The following is a 22,179-nucleotide window of genomic DNA, read 5'->3' as shown; positions in this document are numbered from 1 at the left end:
AAGGCTATTCCTGATAGCCCTATTGAAATTATGAGGTAAATGTTTTACGTCTGTTGTTTTTCTGCCTAGCCTGGAGGACTAATTCTATAGAGCCCTATCTTTGACTTCGGCCCACACACACCTTTGTCACACGTACCATCCCGAACGGGGTGGGGTGGGTGGGCAGCATCTGCTGCTGATAGGGTCCAGGGAACGTATTTCCATTTTAAATTCAGCCCAGGGCCCCCCAGGCTGTCAAAAAAACAATCTAAAAACGTGTGCCACTGCCACAGCGGAAGATCATTTTACCTCACCATTTTTACTACAGACATCCGTAGGAATATTAGAGCCTGAAATTTAATTTCGTTTCACAATATATTTTTAATGGGCGTGGCACATGATTCAGGGGCTGGAACATGTCAATACCTTTGAAATTGCTTTCAAGGACGTTGCAAGATAGGTCAAAAACATCTCTTCTATTCACCCTGGCCTGCGCATATGACCGAGTCCCAACCTACTACAGAGATGGGTGGAAGAAAGGTCGCAGATGGGGCAGATGGGTCTGAGGCGTGAGGTGACAGATGATGGGGCTGGATTGTATAGGCCAATAAATCTATATAAATGTCAGAATCAATACAAAACAATCAATCTTAGTCTCTTTTGAGTGACTGAGACTGGGGTTCCTGCTGTGCAAGGAAGAAGCTGGTGGAGAACATGAGAAGGGACTGCAGACAGTAGACACACCTCTGGGCTTATTATTACCCTAATCCTAACCAAATAAGAGAATGCAACTCGAATAATTTTTTGTCATCACCTCACAATACATATTTATTTGGTCAAACATTTTATAAGGCCAGCCAGACAGACTCTGATCCATAACAAACTTTAACTTCAACTGCACAACTGTATACAGACACCTAAAATGGTGTTAAGTGAGTCAGCAAAGTGTGGTTTAGAATGTGTTGTTTGGAACTGTATCTCATTCTCAACACAACCACCACCACTGCCCCCAACGTGTTCATGGTCACGGGACATCACTGTCAGATTCTTGAGAGGAATTGACATGCATCATCGGTTGACACATGAGGCCACATGCAGCACAAAGTGAAAACTGTGCCGTAATTATATCACCACCATTCTCGCCAGGTCCACGTCATCCTGCCTTCTAAAATCTACACTTGATACATCTGGTGTAAGGACCACTAACAGCGGCTGTCAGCAACATATTAGGTTACGGGAGAGGGAGGGCCCTCACCTTTTTCTCAGTCTCCTCTTCTCTCCCTCTCTCTTAAAGGTTGGTTGCCCTCATTCGTATGAAAGCAACGTCATTTGCTTTTAACTGGAGTGGAGGCATCGTTTTTTTATTTGAAAGTGAGTTTACATTCTATGCAACTCTATGTATTTACATTTTCTAGAAGATTACCATCTGAATCTATAATTTATGCAATTCATTATATCTCCTCCCAGTCTCTGCAATTGTTAAGGTGTTCCAAAGGCCATGCAGCCTCTTCCACCACCAAGTATACAAAACATGCAACTATCTCTCTACATTGTTCTAGAATCTAGATTACAGAATACAGAGTGGCACTATGATCTCACCCTTCTCACTCTGTCTCCCCCTCTCTTTTAAAGGTTGCCTTGTTTGAAGAGAGCTTTGTTGTCCATGTGTGAAGTTCACAAGCAACATTTTGACTTACTTGTATATTTTATACATACTTGTGGGCTTACATTTTATTAAATAATTTGAAATTACATATTGACTTCTAGCAGAGCTTTTTGTGTGACAATATTGTACTTCTACTTGAGTATTGAGAAACAAGTCCCCAGGACTTTTTGTGTTATCCTTTTAGCCCAAATGTCTGACTGTACCTCGTGCTGTTTACATTTCTGTCTAATAAAGTATTCAATCTGCCTGGGGGGAGTACTGAGAAGGCAATCATATTACAACCATGAGCACATTTAAAGGGAACAGCATGAAGCCTTTAAAACTGTTCTTTGAGCAAAATGTGTTCCTTCATTCATTTCAAATTTTCAACATTAACAAGGTCTTCAGAGATAGTGTGCATTTTACCCTAGATTGAAGGGAGTGTTTTGGGAGCATTTAAAAGCAAAGAAAGTAAGCAAAAAAGGCAAAGATTTACTATAATATTACAGAACCCTCTAATAAATACATTTCAGTATTAAATTGGCATTTGTAGAGACACATGGGCCATGGCATTCATCTGACATAAGATATGACAACAATACCTATTCATTGAGACATAATATGTTATGTGATTTATTTGAAATGCACAGGAAAAGAAAATTCCCAGAGGATTAATATCACCTTCGAAATATGCAAAATGTAATTACTTATATTTAAGCTGAGCTCTAGCGTAGAAATATATCCATGTAGACTATAGGATAGGAAATGCAGGTAAGTAAAATAGATAATTGACTTGACAACTGCACTGCCTAGCCTGAAACAATGGAGGTCTCATAGAATTCCAAAATTGGCAAGCTACCCTGCCCAAGGTCATGGTTGTTGTTTCTAAAAATAGCTGAGTGCAGCCCTGTCCCAAGTGCAACACTTTGTATACTGTTATCGTTAGACACTTTGATTGAAGGCGTATTCTTAAAGATGTGTCAAAATGGAGGCCGCTGGACATGTTTGAAGTCAGTGGGCTAGAGAAAGACAAACCTCTTATCCCGTGACACCTCCAGGGACATGTGTCCTTTCAGCTCTGGATTCATGAGCCACCTCAAACGGTGTCATCACCGGAAGAGTGCTTTTCATGAGAGATAAGGAATCAAGTGGTATTGAACAGCATCATGGAGATGAACATTAGTTGGAAATTCATAGAATAGAGTACAACCCGCATTGCACTACTTGTAGTTATAGTAAGCTACTCTATCTGTCTTCGTATTAACGGAGGATGTGCCAACATTTTCTGTCTGCCATTACCTTGTACTGATATTAGAGAAACCAGGTAGACATGATAGAATCTCTAATCATTAATATACTTTAAGTGGGAGACAAAGTTTTAGTTGTATGAAATTTCCAAGTGATGGCTGTAATTTGACTGAAAACAAGCTCAATCATAATTAAGAAGATGATCCTGTAATAGTTGTAATAGTTTCACTAAAAGACACATCTCACATAAAACAGATTGTAACATATCTACCAGCAAAATATTTGAATGATACAATGTACTGTATGTCACGCCTTTATTGACTTATGACAGTCCAACAGTAGAGTAAACATCTACTGCACATACTTTGTACATGACTTCCTCAAGCCTTAAGTGAAAGTGTCGACAAAAATATTTCTGTAGCATCGACTGTTTTTTCAATTGAAAATATGTGACATGTCACACAGCACATTTTCACTAAGCACAAAATAGGCTTCACAGTACCAGCCTATCCTCTCCTCCCTCCTGGATGACCTGGCCAATAGAGGCCTGGCTCTGGGCTCTGATGAAGCACTGCCGCTTGCACTCCATCAGTTGCTCTAAGTCACGCCACATTTTCATCTGCTTTATGTTGGGACCATGGCTCTCCCTCACAGCCTTCTGTTTCTCACGTAACTTCTGCAGTCCAGTAAGATAGAGAGAGAGATAGAGAGAGGGAGAGAGGGAGAGAGGAAGAGAGGGAAAGAGGGAAAGAGGGAGAGAGGGAGAGAGGGAGAGAGGAAGAGAGGGAGAGAGGGAGAGACGGAGCGAGCGCTGTAATGAATGATATGAACATAGGCTAAATTGTTGTTGGTTAATTTTAGATGGCTTTCTAATAATTTAGTTTAAACTTTGCACATTCTCTCTAACTTCCACCAAACATTATCAGTATAAATTAAAACAAATAGTAAGACTTCTTTTCATAAGTGTAACATGTTATAGAAGATATAGAGATGTAGAGAATCAAGTCTTCCACATGAGTTGTTGTTCTGATGAATTTGCCTTACAAGCCTTCCCATCAGCCCCTTTGCCATCGCCTGTCTGCGATCAGACCATGTTCTTGACAGAATAAGGAAGAAATAACTTCTAAGTACTGAGCCTGTCTATGCAGTTGATCCATAGCAGATGCCAGAGCAGTGCCAGAGAGTGGAGTAGAGACAGTAGACACATCCAACTGTACTCACCTTGCCAAGTGACTCCTGCTCTGCAATGTTCTTCATGTACACTTCCCTGTAAAAAACAACCGGATAAGCATACTTCAAGTGTAGTCTAAAAAGCCATTTTCAAAGTTAACTCATCTGAATTACTAAGAGTTTGAATCAATGACAATGCCAGATGATAACTCTGGACTGCCCAAGGTGGAATGACTAGATTGCCTGATGTGTAATTGCACCTGCTGAAGTTTTCATCAATTCCTTACTGTTGACATGATTTCTATGACCTCATATTGACAGACAACCAAGCCTGATATAAACTTAGTTGCGTGCTGGTGTTGTGCACCGAAAACAGCCAATCTACAAGCTCACAAGCGTTGTAGCGTGACGTACTGTGAGCTTGTAGATTTGCTATTTTCGTTGTGCAACACCCACATGCGACTAACTCAGGCTTTACTTCTGTTTGCCTTTGCAGGGCAGATAAGTGTGAATGTGTTACTGGTGCATGTGGATCACAATGGGCTAATCAACTCCAAAGCAGCTGGCAGGCTGGGCTCAGCGTGCTCACCTGATGGCCTTCTTCCTCTCTTGCGGATCAGAGGACACGTATGCCTTGGTCTCTTCTACTGCCCTCTGCATTTGCATTTCAATGATCTGTTGAGGGCAGAGATGGGGGGCTCAGGTATAAAGTCAGAGTACAGGTGTTTGGGGGAAGGGAGTGAAATTAACACCAGCCACCGGCCCAATGCTGGTGTATTGCGATTCCGACATACATTTGTCTAGTACTATGACCTGATGAATATGGACGGTTCTCGAGATATGTGCTGGACACAGATACGCAGAGATTCTGTGCAATTATAGATAGATAAATACAATTAAGCAAAGTCTGTGCAACAGGATTAAAGGTATGTAGCTAGTGGTCTAGCGGTCAGGGCACGAGCTCCAATTCAGCCTGATAGCATGTCGCGGGTTGAAATCCCGATCCCAGCGACCTTTGTGCGTGTCACTCCCCGTCTCTCTCTCCCGATTTGCTGTCAATATACTGTATACTATCAATAAAGGCAGAAAAATCCCCCCAGAAAGGTATATTATGCAACTTCTGTAGCTTTCTCTTTGTAAACAAGAATTTCATACTTGGCCCTCCTCCTCCCCGTCTCTCTGAGAGATGGGGGAGCGTTTCCATTAAAAACAGAATGAAATAGAATCTCTTTAAACACACCCTCGTTGAGGCTGGAAGCTCTAAAAAAGGTAAAACCCAAATACATCCCTATCTACCAAAACAACAGTGAAAACACTAAAATACAGCGAAAGAGGGCAATGTGGTAAACATCACCACACAACTTCAGTGGTTGATAGCTGCTGGTATGAGAGGGAAGTGATGGGTACATTTTTTTTATGTAGTGTATTGTTTTGTTAGACATAGCTATGCCTTTAAAGTGGGAGTAAGTTATGTATTTTTTTGATTTGTTGTTTAAAAGTTAAAGCTCTAACCCGTTTTTTGGTCTCATAACTCTCCCCCGTTTGTATAAAATTGTTATCCTGAACTGATTTCGTTTTTCTGTTTACTGAAGAGCTTTATAAATGGGGGAACTCTGCTACTATGCCTTGAATATAGAGTTATTTAACATTAATTTTAACAAAAAATATCACATACACCCGTTCAATAATAATCAACAATCTCAGTAGTACAGCACATATAACCCTAAAAACAACCACTGTGGTGAAAAGCTTTTGTTTCCTGTCCTTGGTGAAGGTGTTATTTGCTGTTAAAGGTTACCTGCTTAGTGCAATTGATGTGGTGATATCGGTTTTCCTCCTGAGCGTTCTCTTCTCTTAAGGTTTTTACCTCCTACAAAGCAGAAGGTGGTGACAACACATTGGAAATAAATGTCTCTGGGGACACAGAGCTAATTCGTAAAAGCTGCATCTGAATACCCCAAATATATAATTAGAATCTAAGGGATAAATGAGTGCACACAGTACTTTATCTAGGCTAGGGCAACTGTTTTGCTGTATGCTCCCACCTGTTCCAATTTGGATCTGTTGCTCTCCAAACCAGCAGCAATGCTATCATACTGGGCCTTCTTCTCCTCATGTTCCTGTGTTAGCTCCTGTTTTAATAAGAAGACACATTCAATACAGCAGGGAGAGGTTAATAACTATTTTCATTACCATAGATATTTATAGATATATATTGTAAAAATGTCATACAAATCAAATCAAACTTTATTTATAAAGCACATTTACAACAATCGAAATTGACCAAAGTGCTGTACAGGGTGAGACAAAAAACATCAACAGGAAAGTTTGCAAGTGCAACAACAACAAAGTCACACATCACATACAACAAGCAGATCAAGACATGAACTTAAGTGTGATTAAAAGCTAAAGAATAAAGTGTGTTTTAAGAAGGGATTTAAAAGCCTCATAGAATGAGCAGAAAGCTTAGGGATTAACCATTGCAGTATACTCGTTTTGGTTTGACTGAAGAGTGACCGTTGCAAAAGTCTTCCAAACCTTTTAAATTATAATACAGATTCATGCTTTATGTCAAAGTTAGTACATGTAAGAATAGTGTAATATCGCTCACTCTCGAAATTCTCCTTCACAGGAAACATTTCCAAATAAAAGCAGGTGAGTGACTTGAACAATTACACTGGTAAAGCTTCTAAAATAGGTATAGTTCAAAAAGACAATGGATTAATTCCACATACAGATTAATGGAAATTCCTGTATTCAAGTGAATAGCAATAGCAAGGGTGCAGAGGATGTCCATTTCTCCTATACAATGGCCATTGAGTTCAAAGGAAGAAGGTGCGGTGCGCGCGCACACACACACACACACACACACACACACACACACACACAAATCTGGGCTCTTTTTCACGTGACTTTCCAGTGGCAAAACTGTTTGAACACACTAAATGACACAGACATGGGAAATTGAAATACTGAGAATCAGAGGTTTTTATCACATGACACTCACCTGACACTGCTGTCTCAAAGGCCTCAGCTCCTTGATAATCGGGGCAACAGCTGACTTCTTTTCCACTATCATAGAGTTCAATTTCTTCACCTGTAAGAGATCAACAGCTCAACTGATCTGATGTGAAAGCCCCCAGGCCAGGACATAAAACTGTACTTGGCTATAATACCAGTGGATAGCACTGCTCAGCGTCTTCTACACAGATTTGTGTTGGAGTTGAGGAAATAGCATCTCCAGTAGTTTGGATCATTGGCAGGTTGCAAGGAGACTGAAAGTCTGCTTTTAGGCTGGAGCCAGGAATGTTTTTGAATCTATCATTAAGAGCAGTATGCCCTGTTGCCAAGTGTGCACTGCAAGCTGCCAGAAACACAGAAACACTTAAAAGAACTTTGAAATGTCCCGGAACTTGATCTATTTCAATGGAAGTGTTATTGTGTCCCAACACAATGGCATAACAAACAAACAATACAAATAATAATATGGTTAGCTACATTATCCTGGCACAAATTTCCCTATGAATGATGCCATGGAAACATTCATCTTTAGTTCTTTAATCTTTGTCAGTTGATAACTAAAATGATAACTAAACTGAAGAGAAAAAAAAGTCAGACAAAAAGTAACTAGTAATCACCCAACATGGTTAACTCTTTACCTGCCATTGACGAGATTTCTCGTTTTTCTCCGCATGGCTCAGCCAGCCGTCGACGAGATTGACGAGATTTTTGAAAAAATTAAAAATTATTATTTATTTTGTTGTTTATCACAAAGGAAGCAGGAGATAACGCGATGCGAAGATTTTCTGCTCCATTCACTTCAATGTTAAAAAATAAACGGAGACAAAATTCACATGTTACCTATTTTTGCAATGTTATTCTCTGGCAGGGAAGGGGGTAGATTGTGTATATACTCTGGCAGTTAAAGAGTTAATGTAGAGTTCTTATAAAGCAATCACTGACACCATATACGTGTGTACATCTGAGCTGAGCACTTGGTCAGATATTCACTGCTGTGAGTGGCTGACAAAGATGAGTATGACCTGATCTTGCACGGGGTTTAACAGTTTAGACTATCCCTTGAGCGCCTCAACTGTTTCTTAAACGAAATATCCACTCTAAAACAAAAGGCTGTAACTATGATCTTGGATCGTTCAATACATATCTGCACATATCTCACTCAAACACTTTTCCAAACCTAGCAAGAGACATATTGTTGCAACACTTTATAGAATACTGTATGTATGTATGTATGTATGTATGTATGTATGTATGTATGTATGTATGTATGTATGTATGTATGTATGTATGTATGTATGTATGTATGTATGTATGTATGTATGTGTGTGTGTGTGTGTGTGTGTGTGTGTGTGTGTGTGTGTGTGTGTGCATTTCCCGTAAAAACAAGCAACCAAGAGTATACCTTAGCGCTAGGTATACTCTTGGTTGCTTGTTTTTACGGGAAATGCACTTAAGACTTCTGGTGATTAGTAGTTTTGTTCCCTACCTATGTTGAATGCACTTATTGTAAGTCGCTTTGGATAAAAGCGTCTGCTAAATGACTGTAATGTAATGTGTGTGTGTGTGTGTGTGTGTGTGTGTGTGTGTGTGTGTGTGTGTGTGTGTGTGTGTGTGTGTGTGTGTGTGTGTGTGTGTGTGTGTGTGTGTGTGTGTGTGTGTGTGTGTGTGTGTGTGTGTGTGTGTGTGTGTGTGTGTGTGTGTGTATGTATGTATGTATGTACAGTATGTACCGTATATATCTTTCACAACTGGCTAATTTGCTAATTGAAGCTGCGACAAGTCTAAATTAGCCTGAAGCCTGAGTCGTTCTTAGAAGTGTTGAATGACAGATTCATAGACATTGTAATTCAATTATACATACATCAGTTTTATAAAGAAGGGTTCTTTTTAGCAACTTTCAAGGGTTTCAATTCAAGTAAGTTGAAGAAACAGAAAGTGAAGTTATGGATATTTTCAATAACTGCTGTAACACGCAGATTTTGTTTTAGAGTGGATCTGAACATCAAACTCCCTGGTATAGTCACCATCTCTGACATGTCGTCCAGTGTGCGCCCCTTGATCTCGTCCACCGCGCTCTTGGTGGCTGACACCCTCTCAAGTCCCTCCTGAGTGTCACTGTACCCTGAAATCCCCTTCTGAGCCTCCAAGGATTGCTGCACACACACACACGCACACGCACACACACACACACACACACACACACACACACACACACACACACACACACACACACACACACACGAGGGCCTCCATGTTAAATAAACATATGTAATAATTTTGCAGTCAGAAGAGAATGCTAATTTCAAGCATGAAGAGGAGATCGTGTTCTGCCTGGAATTTCTGTAATCCATCATCTATCTTCCTCAGTGTTAGCATAAACATGAAGTGTCAGTCAGTCAGTGTGTTATCCTAATGATAATGATGCATAATTACCACAGGGCAATGTTAGCATATTCTTCTAGTAATTACTGTACACACGTCAGCTGATGACGTGTCAACAAACAAGGTAATTATAAAGATACATGGATCATTTTGAGGTGTTATAGACAGATTATTTGACCCAAAAATATGTTCTGTAGTATCTCCTCATACTGTGTCCCATTTGATAATAAAGCCAGATATATTGGTTTGGCCGATATATCAGCCATTATTTGGCAACTATGCAGCCAATGTGTCTTAAAAATAGCAGCTCTACAAGCTTGTAGCCAATTGTTTTGTGGTTAAATAAAGTGTTCAGTTTATGTGTGTATCTTATAATGACCTGTTTGCCTCTTCATTGTATATTTAGTCAAGTGAAATGTTTAATATACTTAATTTACTTTTTTTATCTATCAAAAAGTTATCTGTGTTTAATTTATTTAAAAAAAATGTTCTCAAGTAGAGACTTTAATCAATCTAAAGCTTTGGACTTTTCTTTTTCTTTGACAATCTGTCGGTCAAACATTGGTAATCGGAGGAAGGACTGGAAGGACTCTTCAAAATCGGGACTGTCATCAGACCCAAAACTCAGGCATGGGTCGTACTCTATTTGATATCTGAATGGGAAACTAGCACCAACTACTTGCTGGCACAAATCAATGGCCAATGCTAAATCGTGTTCACACAGGATGGAATGGCACAGGTTAATGCCTGGGACTAGAGGCCATTTTGTTCTCAGTGTAACTCAAGTTGAGCTGGATGAGATGCGTGTAATTACATAGCAAACTGTAGATTAGGGGTGGAAAAGCTGTGACATTTGAAAGAACAATCAAACACCCAACCAACTGCTGGTACAGGAAGATATTTCAAGCCTTTTCTCCAAATGTAGTCGCTATGCCAATTTCCCCCCTCGTCTATAGACAACCACGTGCATCCTCGCTAATGCAGCGACAGATATTGCCCTCCTCTGCCAGCTTCCCACCCGCAAAAGCGCCCAATTGTGTTTGTTGGAGCATCCGGCCAAGACGGAGGATTCAATCCCCAGACTCCCCTCCGCCCGTTACACCACCATGGAAGATTTTGAATGACAAGTACAGTATGGCTCCTCCCCTTTCTTAGTCCACTTCCTCCCGGGTGCTTTTGTGTTTATTCCTACTAATAACACAACATGACATGCTGTTAGCAGAATCTGTCTTGAAAGATTACTGCTAGGGTAAGGGGTTCCATACTCGTGACCAGTGCTGAATATGTGCCCAAGGCACTTTGAATAAAAGGACTTGTGTACTTCAGTCTGATAAACCACCAGCTAGGCTAGTATGACCAGGGAGACCGAGTTCACAGTGGGAAAAAAGAACCTCCTATGGTGGGATGCAGACGGTGGAGCAGATGCAGCCATCAAAAATAGCAGCGGCTCAGCCTGGCCTGCGCCAGACAGGCTATCAGCAAGTCAGGGAGCTGGGACATCAGAGAGGTGTGAAGTCATTTCTAGGAAGCTCTGTACCACTTCATCACTAACGCAGTTTGTATGAATGGAGGACAAGATGTAATGCATGCACACGACGTGAATGCTTAGAAAGGTTGAGAATGTCTATTGTCTGCGTATGGACAGTTGGTTGCCTGAAGTTCACAGAAGCTGGCTTAGGCTGCTGGCGGACGTCCCTGGACCAGCTGGGAAAATGCAGGTGACATTAGCGAATGACGAACATGCTTCCCCACCCTCCCAACCACTGCTATTAATATAAAAAGTCTCTTGGAGGATGGCATTGAAACCTTCAGCTGTGGCCAACAGACTGTCAGAGTGCAATAGATGTAACCATGCAACCACTACTACCCAGGCTGTTGCTGTGAATAAGAATGTGCTTTTAATAAAGTCTTTCTGGTTGGGGGGGCGCTCCAGTAGCTCACGGGTCAAAATCCAACCCGTGGCTGCAACCCATGTCATCCCCTCTCTCTCCCAGCTTTCCTTCCTCTATCTATACCATTGTCACTATCAAAAAGAAAGCAGAAATGCACACAAATCTAAAAAAGGAAAAATGTTGAATTTTTTTGAAGGTGTTGTGGAATGAATTACCAGTTGCTGTTGGATGGTTTCATGCCTCTGCTTCAGAATCTCTTCTGTCCGTTGGAGAACGCCATATTCTGCCTTCAGCTCAGCCATCTCCTGTCGCTTCTTCTTGTGCACCGTTCCCTTGCTGCGCAGTTTCCCCACCAAGCGCTTAAACTGTGGAAGAATCAATAGGTTGGACTTGGATACAACAGTGAACGGAACGAGATTTTACGCTTTTCTAAATTTTGACCTTGCTAAGTGACCTAAAAAAATAAAAGATCATAATGAAGGCTCTGACCCTACCCTAAACTCATCTGTCAAGGATGAGTTTAGGGAATGTTTGCTGACACTGTATCATGCACCGCTGAAATACAGCTTAAAAAGTAATTTGAAGAATTTGACAATGGGTTGAGCCCAGGGGGTGATGGATCAGAAAACTGGCGCACTGCTTGCAGCAGAGGAGTCTGCTGTGATGGTTTGGAAACGGTCACCAGACCCTCTCAAGGCAATCCGCCAGTAACATAGTGCAAACATCTTCCTCTGGCAGACTGTCCCATGTCTGTCCCACTGGACACAGCATTCACTCACTCCACACCCTGAATCTTCTCTGCAGGGCACATGGAGGCTCCTCCGAAACCAAGAGCAGCTATAAATGTAATGTTACATGGTCACAGGAGATCAGCCCCAGAAATCATATCCCACAGGGCATGAAAGGCGTGTGTGCGTGTGCTGTGCGTGTGTGTGTGTGTGTGTGTGTGTGTGTGTGTGTGTGTGTGTGTGTGTGTGTGTGTGTGTGTGTGTGTGTGTGTGTGTGTGTGTGTGTGTGTGTGTGTGTGTGTGTGTGTGTGTGTGTGTGTGTGTGTGTGTGTGTGTGCATGTGCGGGTGTGTGTATTTCGGGACATCAAGGGCAGACAAGGTTGAAAGGGGAATTAGCGAGTCAGAATAATGCTGCATAGCTTTCTCTTGTCACCTACAGTACTGTATGTCCTCAAAACAAATTGCTACTAAATTGGCCAGTGGATCAGACAGCCACACACAGATACATCTATGAATGGGTCAGCAATAAGGCAATATAGCAGCAGTTTTCAAAAAAGTTGCAGTTAATGTAAAATGGTCTTTCCAGATAGGAAGGTGCACCCATTATTTAGACTGGATGTGGGTAGGGCTGTCACGATTACAAAATGTAAGTTGACGATTGATTGTCACTCAAATAATGGCGATTAACGATTTAATTGTGTGTTTGGCATTGAACATTGAAATATATGAATACACATTTAATTTCTGTTTGCCTTTTAGGCTTCGTAATCAAAAATTGCACAGAGCAGATATGACAAATAACTAGCTGATCTACAAGCTTACAACGCGTCACAAAGTGACGCGTTGTAAGCTTGTAGATGAGCTATTTCTGCTTTTTTTTATATTTGAAAATGTGTGAACATTTTTCAACATGGAAACGATTATGACGATGCAAAGATAATAGAGAGATTATCTCAAATAATTGCGATTATGTAATAATAATTGTGACGGGCCTAGATGTGGGTTCCTCAATGAAGATTGATTGATTGAATACTTCATTATCAAGTTAGTTAACAACAATACATGTAGTACAGTCCAACGTTATGCCAAAAGGATAACACAGAAACCCCCAGGGGGCTATGTTTCCATTGTGGTCCATTGTACTCAATTCATCAGTAATGGCGGTGGGTTGACTGGCCGGATAGTACAGCAGTCAATGTACACTACAGTATTCAACCAGTCGACCAACGATGGGCGAGATCGTGTCATCCCTCTAAAGAGGCCCCACAGTTGGTGGCTGACACGTGATGACATACAACCAGCAGAATGGAAAATTCCTCTGATAAGGTGATCGTCTCCACCGTGGCCAAAAGCCCAAAATCAGAACAGACGAGACAGATAAGTGGCTTGTGAGACAACCCTCTCCATTTACTACATTAATCTACTGGCTCATCTGTCTGCCGTCTGTCAGCAACCAGGTCCCTCTTAGATTATTTTGAAAAAGAATTTCCGATTCAATTTAAAAAGCACAAAACACTGGGGAATACTGGTGGTTCAGGAAATTAAAGCGCATATTAGAAATGTGTGCGGCATCATGGGTTAGAATCCAACTACTCTCTTCCTCTTTTCTTGTTTCTATCTCGTCATCGCCCACTCTGTCTTTCTACACCCTTAAGGTAAAGCAGAAAATCCATTACGTAAAAAAATAGTACATAGTACAGTAGCTGATGGCAACCTTCCAACCTCCTCCCACACACACACACTCACTCACACACACACGCGAGCAGGGAGAAAGTGGTCATTGCTATTTCAGACATCATGCTACGACTGCCATGCTTCAGCAGCCAGTTCAGCTCTCAGCACGTGGATCTCAGTGCATGTGAAGCACCTGGTCATAAAACTTCTCAGCAAGCCATCCATCAGCAACCCTGGCTATTACAGACCTTTTTATAGTCCATATAATGGGAAACGTGAAGAGTGGACAACTCTATCCTTAATCTTACTGTGTGCACATGGGTTCAAGTGTGCACTGACACAAAGCAGCGATGGCACTCTGTAAAGTGCAAAGACGCTCACTCAAAAGTACGTGTACCTGATGATGCTCCCAAAAAAGACCCCATATATCATATCACCATCTCCGTTTGTGTTCTACAAATAGGTTAGACACTGGCCATCGAAGATATCACAACCTGGCATCCCTATTTGGGCATGTAATTATAGGCAAATAATAATAATTATTATTATTGTTATTTTAAATTGTATTATTTATTTTTGTATACATTTTACAAAGACTTCCCAGAATTAAAAAAAACATTGACAAATAGCAGATTTACAAGCTCACAATGCTTTGTGAGCTTTGTAGCATTGTAAGCTATTTACCATGCTAAACAAAGTATCATAATTTTCTTTCATTTTGTGTAATCACACGTTCCGTGAGAGCAAGTGTCCCTTTTCCCCCACAAAAAGTGTATGTCTAATATTGGAATGTAGTTCTTTATGCACAGAAGAGGAATTTACACAGCTGGACGGTTCAGGACATTTTGCTAAACTGAATCGGAAGATTGATTACACTTAAAAGGTTGGGTATAAAAAGCCAACATTTCAAACAGTTTGTCCAGCTCTGTTCCTTGTTCTGGGTATTCTCTGCTGTGTTTCTTTTTATAGCCGTGCATGGGAATGGGAGGGAGAGCAGGGAAAAGGGATAAGTTCCATTAGACAGTGTGCCCCTCAGTGTTTACACAAGAGCAGAAATAGACGCTCTCGTTCACCGTGGGTTCAAAAATCTACTGCTAAGTGTTCACTAAAGTCAAGCTAACATATCGCTAGATGAAAATAACAGATTTTCAGTTATAAGAACGATGTTGAATCTTTCTGTTTCGGTTCTGTGTGATAAAACATTACACAGTGTTTACAGGTACCAATAATAGCACGATGTAGCACTCAGTCCAAACACCTCCTCAACAAATAGAGTTGGCTGATAATTAGCGGATATATTTAGGTTGTGTCAGAAAAAACGTCACAGTGAGTGGTGAGGAACACTTCCAATTGTGTACCTCGTCACCGCGGATGATCTCGTCTCCATCCTGACCTCGTGCCTGGCTGTTCCGCTGGGTCAGCTCCCTCTCTCCTGCTGCCAGTTCCTCCCTCGCTTCCTGTAGTTCCTCTGCCTTTGCCTCCTTCTTACGAATAATGATGGAGGCCTGAAAGAGTCCAATTACAGACAGTATACAAACATGGATCAGAGACACAAGAGTGTGACATGAATGATCATATTCGTAACTCACAAAATAGGAGAATGAGGGAGAACGAAAATAAGCAACGCCAAGGACTTGGACCAGACATGAAACATGAAACGTCATTGCAACATAAACAAAAACAACGGCTGCTGGTGGGAGCTTGACAAAATATGAAACATGAGAGACATCAGTTACATCCGCCGGCCCCGTTAGCAGGCTGGCTTCCTATAGCAGAAAAACACTACAAGAAAAAGGCCACACAGTGAAATATTTGACCATAAATAAACTTGTTGACGGAACAATAAACCAGCGCTCAGCAGTGGCGTCACGCTACATCTATCATCTAAACAGAACACCCAAACTGCCTGGCCTTACATCAGGGGCCAAGAAATACAACGGGGATGAAATGAGCATGAGGGACCGTTAAAGGATAATAGGAAATCTATAAAAGAAGGGAAATAAAGAAGACATCACCTGCTGTCTGAAGAGGGTCAGCTTGTCATCCATGGGGTCATTTCTCATCATCCTCTTTTCAATTAGCTGGTTTATCTGAGCATTGACTTCTTTGATCTGAGGGAAATATTATACAAAGAAGACAAACATACCATTTTGAAACTAATGACACATTAATGTTGACTGTAAGATACAATGGTCTTCCAGATATATTTTGCCCGTCTTCCCCAGCTACCACTTCAAAAGCAGAAAAGCTTAGCTCTGATATCCATAAATAGACTTCAACAACAAGGTTTACTCAGACTCTGGGAGAATAAAATGTGTGTGTGTGTGTGTGTGTGTGTGTGTGTGTGTGTGTGTGTGTGTGTGTGCGTGTGTGTTCATTTCCAGCTGTTTCATTCAACCTTCGGTATATTCTTAGTTCACCTTGTCGTCCAGCTCGTGGAGCTCAGCTTGACCCATGGCTGGCTCAGACAGTACTTTCTGCAGGTACTGCACTGTGCGTCTCTTGCTCTCCAGCTCCTTGGGAACTTTGTCAGAAACCATATAGGAGTTGATCTTCATCTCCTCTTCTAACCTCTTCATTAAGCCTGAAAGACAGACAGAGCTTTAAATATGGCCTTTTGATTGGGTTAAACAAAGTCTTATGGGCTTTGAAAACACAATGAGTACAGCTCACGCACCTGCTCCGGTTGCTCAGTGAAATAAAACAAAAGATCAAGAGTGTACCACTCCAAGTCAGTGGCTTTATACAATACACAGCATTGAGCATTGGGATGACCACCAAATAAGTAGAATCTTTATTTGGATGTTAGTGGAAAAAGTTTTTTTTTTTTACCACTATCAACCTGACATCCATATTTTGGGCACGTCATTGTATGCAAAAAAAATATAAATTCAAAAATAGCTGACCTAAAAGCTCACAATGTCTCGCATTGTGAGCTGTGATAAATGATCTCACTTGTGAAGCATCACCTCAGCCTGTTTTTGCAACGGTAATTTTGGGAACGTGTAAATGTGTAAATCTCTGCTAGAGCCCGCCGCCAGATCAGACCAAGAACAGAAGACACCACATCAGATAAGCCTCATTAGAGCACTTCAAAAGAGCAGTATAATTACAGGGCCTTAATAGATGTGGATCCAATTAACTGAGAGACACCCTGATATTCCCTATGAACACTCTTGTGCTTTGTGTTTCCTAAACAGTGGGTTGAGACCAGTTTTGAGGTCGCGGACTCATTTTTATGGGTTGCAGGTGAATATTTTTGGTTTCTTAATTTTTTTTCTAATTATTTCAAAAGATGTTATTTTATTAAAATCAAAGAAATTCCATGAAGCCAATCTAGCTCTTTTCACTTGCTTGAGTCCCCGGGGAGACATCAAATTTCTCTTTTTGGGTCTCGAGCTAAAAAGGTTTGGGAACCACTGCTCTTGTGTATCCTTCAACCTCTCTATCCAGCTGTGGCCTATGATGGGGGTGACGGAGGGAAGCTTACTCTCTGGCTTGGCATCTGCTGCTGCCTGTCGCAGGTCCTTCAACTGCTGCTGGGATCTCTGCAGTCTCTGCTCTGCCTGGAACAGCTGATCACATGCAGATGAGAGCTCATTAGCATAGATTAATAATATAGCCTAAATGTTGTAATGTGCAATATGCCAAAAATGTAATCGTAACAACTAGACCAGTGGTTCTCAAACTTTTTCATGTCAAGAACCCCCAAATTGACACTTATTAGCCCGCGGACCCCCATTTGAAAAGATAAGCCAGGGACCCCCATAAGAGAAGATTTATACGGCTTTCTAGCAGTGATTCTCAACCATTTTAATTTCAAGGACCCCCAGTTTGACATGCATTAGGTCTACAGACCCCCATTTAATGGCATTTATATCTCTGGGACCCGAATTTATGTTATAAAATCAATGTTAATTGATCCATTTGGACCCGTTAGGGTCCGTCCATTTGGTTCCATTTGTACACTCTCAGAGTTACAGACCCATAAGGGTCCATTTGGTTCCTATCCCTCATTTAGCTGGGGACCCCCTGGAACCGCCTGAAGTACCCCTGGGGGTCCCCGTACCCCACTTTGAGAACCAATGAACTAGACAATAGAGGATGATTCATTTGATCGATTGATTTGGATTTTAGAAAGTGCATGTGTGTGTGTGTGTGTGTGTGTGTGTGTGTGTGTGTGTGTGTGTGTGTGCAAAGGAGATAAATTGTCCCAGGTTCTTGATTTTTATAAGATTGACCTTCATCCCAAACTATCACACCAGAGAGATGATATGCAGCAAAGAAAGACTGTATGTATGTAGACGTGCACGTTCTTTTCAGTCTTCCAATATACACAATGCGGAGAGACAAAACCATATAAGAACCAAAGCCATTTACTTGATTCTTCTGTTCCTGTTTCTGCTGAGACAGAGACTCTTCTCTCTCCTTCTCCACACGCAGCTGTCCAGCCATCTCCAGCATCCGTTGGTGATTGGACACTGACTCCACCTAGTGGACATACAAGGTTAAATCAAATGACATCCTACTGCTCAGGCTTATCAACGCCTCCACATAAATAACCAAGTGTCTTTGACAGACTCAAGTTTCACCCATCCTGGCAGGGCCTAAAAGTTAATACCCACTTATTCTGCACACCATTACTCTAGTCCAGTGGTTCTCAAACTTTTTCATGTCAAGGACCCCCTAATTGACACTTATTACCCCGCGGACCCCCATTTGAAAAGATATGCCAGGGACCCCCCATAAGAGAAGGTTTTTTTTACGGCTCTCTAGCAGTGATTCTCAACCATTTTAATTTCAAGGACCCCCAGTTTGACATGCATTAGGGCTACGGACCCCCATTTAATGGCATTTATATCTCTGGGACCCCAATTTATATTGTAAAATCAATGTTAATTTAACTCTGAGAGTGTCCAAAATGGAACCAAATGGACCCATTAGGGTCCATTTGGTTCCATTTGGACACTCTCAGAGTTACAGACCCATAAAGGTCCATTTAGTTCCTATCCATCATTTAGCTGGGGACCCCCTGGAACCCCCTCAAGTACCCCTGGGGGTCCCCGGACCCCACTTTGAAAACCAATGCTCTAGTCTACAGTACCCTTGTCAGATGCCTGACGGGTGTAATTATTATGTTATGAAGCCATTAGTATATGCCAGGGATCATATCACATTTAGTTATGGTATTCTTAAATCAACTCTTTAGGTAGTTATTTGTTTCCCTCTGTATTCTGTTATATTTATATTGTTGTTGTTTTTTTTATGTGGGGACTACATTGTTGTATTGTTGTACTGTTTTATTGGATCTTGTTTAGTCGATACACTTTTTGTATTAGCTCGTGCTCACTTGATTTTGCTATTTTGTCTCGTCTGTTTAAGAAAGTAGGTAGCAGATATATTGCACTTTCACCTTAGCGCTAGGTATACTCTTGGTTGCTTGTTTTTACGGGAAATGCACTTAAGACTTCTGGTGATTAGTAGTTTCGTTCCCTACCTATGTTGAATACACTTATTGTAAGTCGCTTTGGATAAAAGCGTCTGCTAAATGACTGTAATGTAATGTAATGTAATGTAATAGACTACGAAAGGAAATGAGCTTCTAGCTAAATCCGGCATGTTTCCACGAGCAGCTGATTCATTTCACTTTCATGCATGGAATGTTCATTAATGTGCATTGTCCCCTCTAAATAAATAAATAAATGTTCATTGCTCAATCACAATCCTCAGGAGGGTCTGTCTCTTACCCTCTTCTTTAGCCGCTCCACACGTTTGTTTAGCTGGTCCTTCTCCTCCTCCATCGCACTTATGTCCTAAGAGGCAAGGAGGACATTTTAGGGGCTGTTTTTGCAGTCATATATTACCACATATTATGGGTAATATGTGTACCGTACTTAGATTACACTTGGAAATCTTTAAGAGATCATTATTTATAATTGGTCACTGGCAGTGGTGGCAATTTAAAATGATCAGGTTCCTTGACGTCATTTGCACTGAACACAGGTTGTGTCACATAACTTTAACAGGTATTACATTTAAACGATGAGCAGCTTGATCATTTCTTAAAAGGGAGAACATGTTATTATTACCCTTCTAATCTCTGCTGTGGAGAAGCCGGAGGTCCTCAGTTGCTCACACTCCTTGTGGTAAGTCTTAAATCCTTCCACCAGCTCTGCATACTAGAAATGCACAGTATTAATATGTAGTCTATTTGATCATTTAGGATGAAAGAACTATTTAGGACTACAGACAAGGCATGTGGTGGCTGACGAACCTGGTGATAAGTGTCACTGATTACATCATCCTGCAAGAAGTCTACAGGCACCTCCAGCTTCATGAGAAAGCGGGCCAGATAAGCCCTCTTCTTCAGCTCTGTGACCCTCTGTAGCAACCAGTGTAAGATATGGTGGATGACAGGTTTATTCCCGGTCACCAGACCCTGTCTGAAACTGCTCCTGTATGAAGTGAGAAGAGCGAAATTATGATGGGGAAATAAAGAAGATAAGAAGAGACAGAGTCTCTTTACTGTCTCTTTAAGTAGCAATTTATATTTGACCAAGAGTATAGGGAATATTTGAGGTCGCAACTAGGGTTGCAAACTACCTGAAATTCAAATGAGGGAAGCACAGAAAAAAGATAAACTCTCACTCACAGTATGTGTACATATGTAAAGTTTTTCTATATTATATTAACCACTTGAACCCCACCATCCATTCTGGGGGAACATTACCCAAAAAATAGCCAATCTAAAAAGGGACACGTCTTTTAGTTTCCAAATAAGAGACCATTCTGTATTTCAAGGGATAGTTCTCAACCCATAGATCACAACAATCATCAAAAAAATACTTACGCATCAGACAGACTCCCTGGAGGCTTGTATTTCAGCATTCCCAGCAAAGTAACCATTCTCTTTGCTGTCTGCTCAGGCATTTCTTCACGGATGTCAACGGCTTGCTGGAAAGGGAATTGGGTTTTACAGTACATTTCCAGTTAGGGTTAGTTATTTACAGCAGCACATGATGACACGCCTGAATCATACAATGGTGGAAAAAGTACTCAATTTTTTTTTACTAAATTAAAAGTATCAATACTGAAATGTAATTACTTTAAGTACCAAAAGTAAAAGTACTCATTATGCAGAATGTCCCATTTCAGAAGTTTTCAAATGTATAAAATGTATAAAAATCTTTTGAAAATAGCAGATATACAAGATATTGCAGATCGGCTATTTTCAAATCGCCAAAATGTATAAAAGGGCTGAAGTGAGTATGTTATGTTTTGTAATAATAATCAAAATCTACCAAGTAACTAGTAACTAAAGTTTTCAAATAATTGTAGTGGAGTAAAAGTATATCATTTGCCTCTGAGATGTAGTGGAGTAGAAGTAAAAGTACTGAAAATTGGATATACTCTAGTAAAGTAAGAAATACCTCAAAATTGTACTTAGGTACAGTACCTGAGTAAATGTACTTAGTTACTTTACATCACTGGAGAATTGGGTTTTACACAGTATACTCGTTACTTACAGTAAGACATGATGAATCATACAAGGTGACATAAACAGCCACAGTGAATCATGCACCTCATGTGGGCTCACCTTTGGGTGCTAACAGGGCCCTGGTAACACTGTGTAATAATAATAATAAGTATTATTATTATTATTATTATTATTATCATTATTAAAGTTGACATAACTTTACCTTTGGGTCTATCTCAGCCAGTACATCATTCAGCACCTGCAGCAGTTGGATGGGTTCTAGAGAATCAAACGTGATGAGGTTGAAACTCTTCTTGAAGGGCTCTTTGTTGAGTTGTTCAACGACCAATTTCAGCTGTTCACTCATCCTGAGAACGATTTAAATGTGCTTTATGCTTGATTAACCAGCTAGCTTAACCAACGTGTTTTTGTTTAGTTTTTTACCTTTAGCTAACTGGCGCTAACTAGCATTTATTTTTGTTGTATATTTCTTCTAACAGTCCTGTGAAGGTTAACAAAAAGGTAGACCTAGTTGAAATGTTACAAAACCTGGCTAAAGAATTGGCTATTTAAAAAAAAATCCATACAGACATCAACAAATATAAAACATTTAGTTTTGTTCGCTGTTGTTGCGAAACTGTCTTGGAAACGAGATAAGCGTCTCTAGAGCTGCCTGGTTGCTAACAGGAAGTATATTCGAGGTAATCCATGGCGCAAGTTATTATCGCAGCATCAAAAGAACAGATCAGAGGCGTAGAAGAGACGTTGGAACAGATCTGCACGCTAACAAGGCACCACGTATCAGCGCGTTGATAGCTTGTAGATCCGTTATTTTTGACAAGCGACACCGTCGGTCCTTCGTACTACGCAGTTGTGTTCCGTGAGCAGAAATAACGGAGCAGAAATAAGACTTGCGGTTGACCATCTCTTCAAAATAAGAGTATCCTCTAGAGTAAAAAGAA

At 40.8% G+C, this 22,179-nt stretch overlaps 1 protein-coding gene across 1 annotated transcript; it reads right to left on the bottom strand.

The window, feature by feature from the left end:
- Positions 1-2,281: 2,281 nt before the first annotated feature.
- ift81 (intraflagellar transport 81 homolog) lies at positions 2,282-21,891 on the bottom strand. Its single transcript, XM_084055099.1, has 18 exons — positions 21,441-21,891; positions 20,591-20,694; positions 20,015-20,195; positions 19,830-19,919; positions 19,488-19,553; positions 18,121-18,231; positions 17,231-17,315; positions 16,161-16,324; positions 15,756-15,851; positions 15,099-15,245; positions 11,553-11,702; positions 9,088-9,216; positions 7,050-7,139; positions 6,088-6,174; positions 5,841-5,912; positions 4,632-4,717; positions 4,094-4,139; positions 2,282-3,548 (listed from the first exon to the last, which is right to left on the bottom strand). The coding sequence occupies exons 1-18, from the start codon at positions 21,582-21,584 to the stop codon at positions 3,366-3,368; spliced, it is 2,031 nt and encodes a 676-aa protein (XP_083911225.1). The 5' UTR covers positions 21,585-21,891; the 3' UTR covers positions 2,282-3,365.
- Positions 21,892-22,179: the final 288 nt, after the last annotated feature.

This window comes from Gymnoscopelus microlampas (assembly GCF_963454915.1).
Source record: "Gymnoscopelus microlampas genome assembly, chromosome: 4".
NCBI classification, from domain to species: domain Eukaryota; kingdom Metazoa; phylum Chordata; class Actinopteri; order Myctophiformes; family Myctophidae; genus Gymnoscopelus; species Gymnoscopelus microlampas.
This window is presented reverse-complemented; position numbering and strand designations above follow the sequence as displayed.

Coding starts and splice junctions, on each gene's coding strand:
- ift81 (XM_084055099.1), bottom strand. CDS start 21,584: ATGAGTGAACAGCTGAAATTGGTCGTTGAACAACTCAACAAAGAGCCC. Junction 20,695..21,440: donor TGGCTGAGATAGACCCAAAG/GTAAAGTTATGT, acceptor TTCCCTTTCCAG/CAAGCCGTTGACATCCGTGA. Junction 4,140..4,631: donor GAGAGGAAGAAGGCCATCAG/GTGAGCACGCTG, acceptor TGTTTTTTACAG/GGAAGTGTACATGAAGAACA.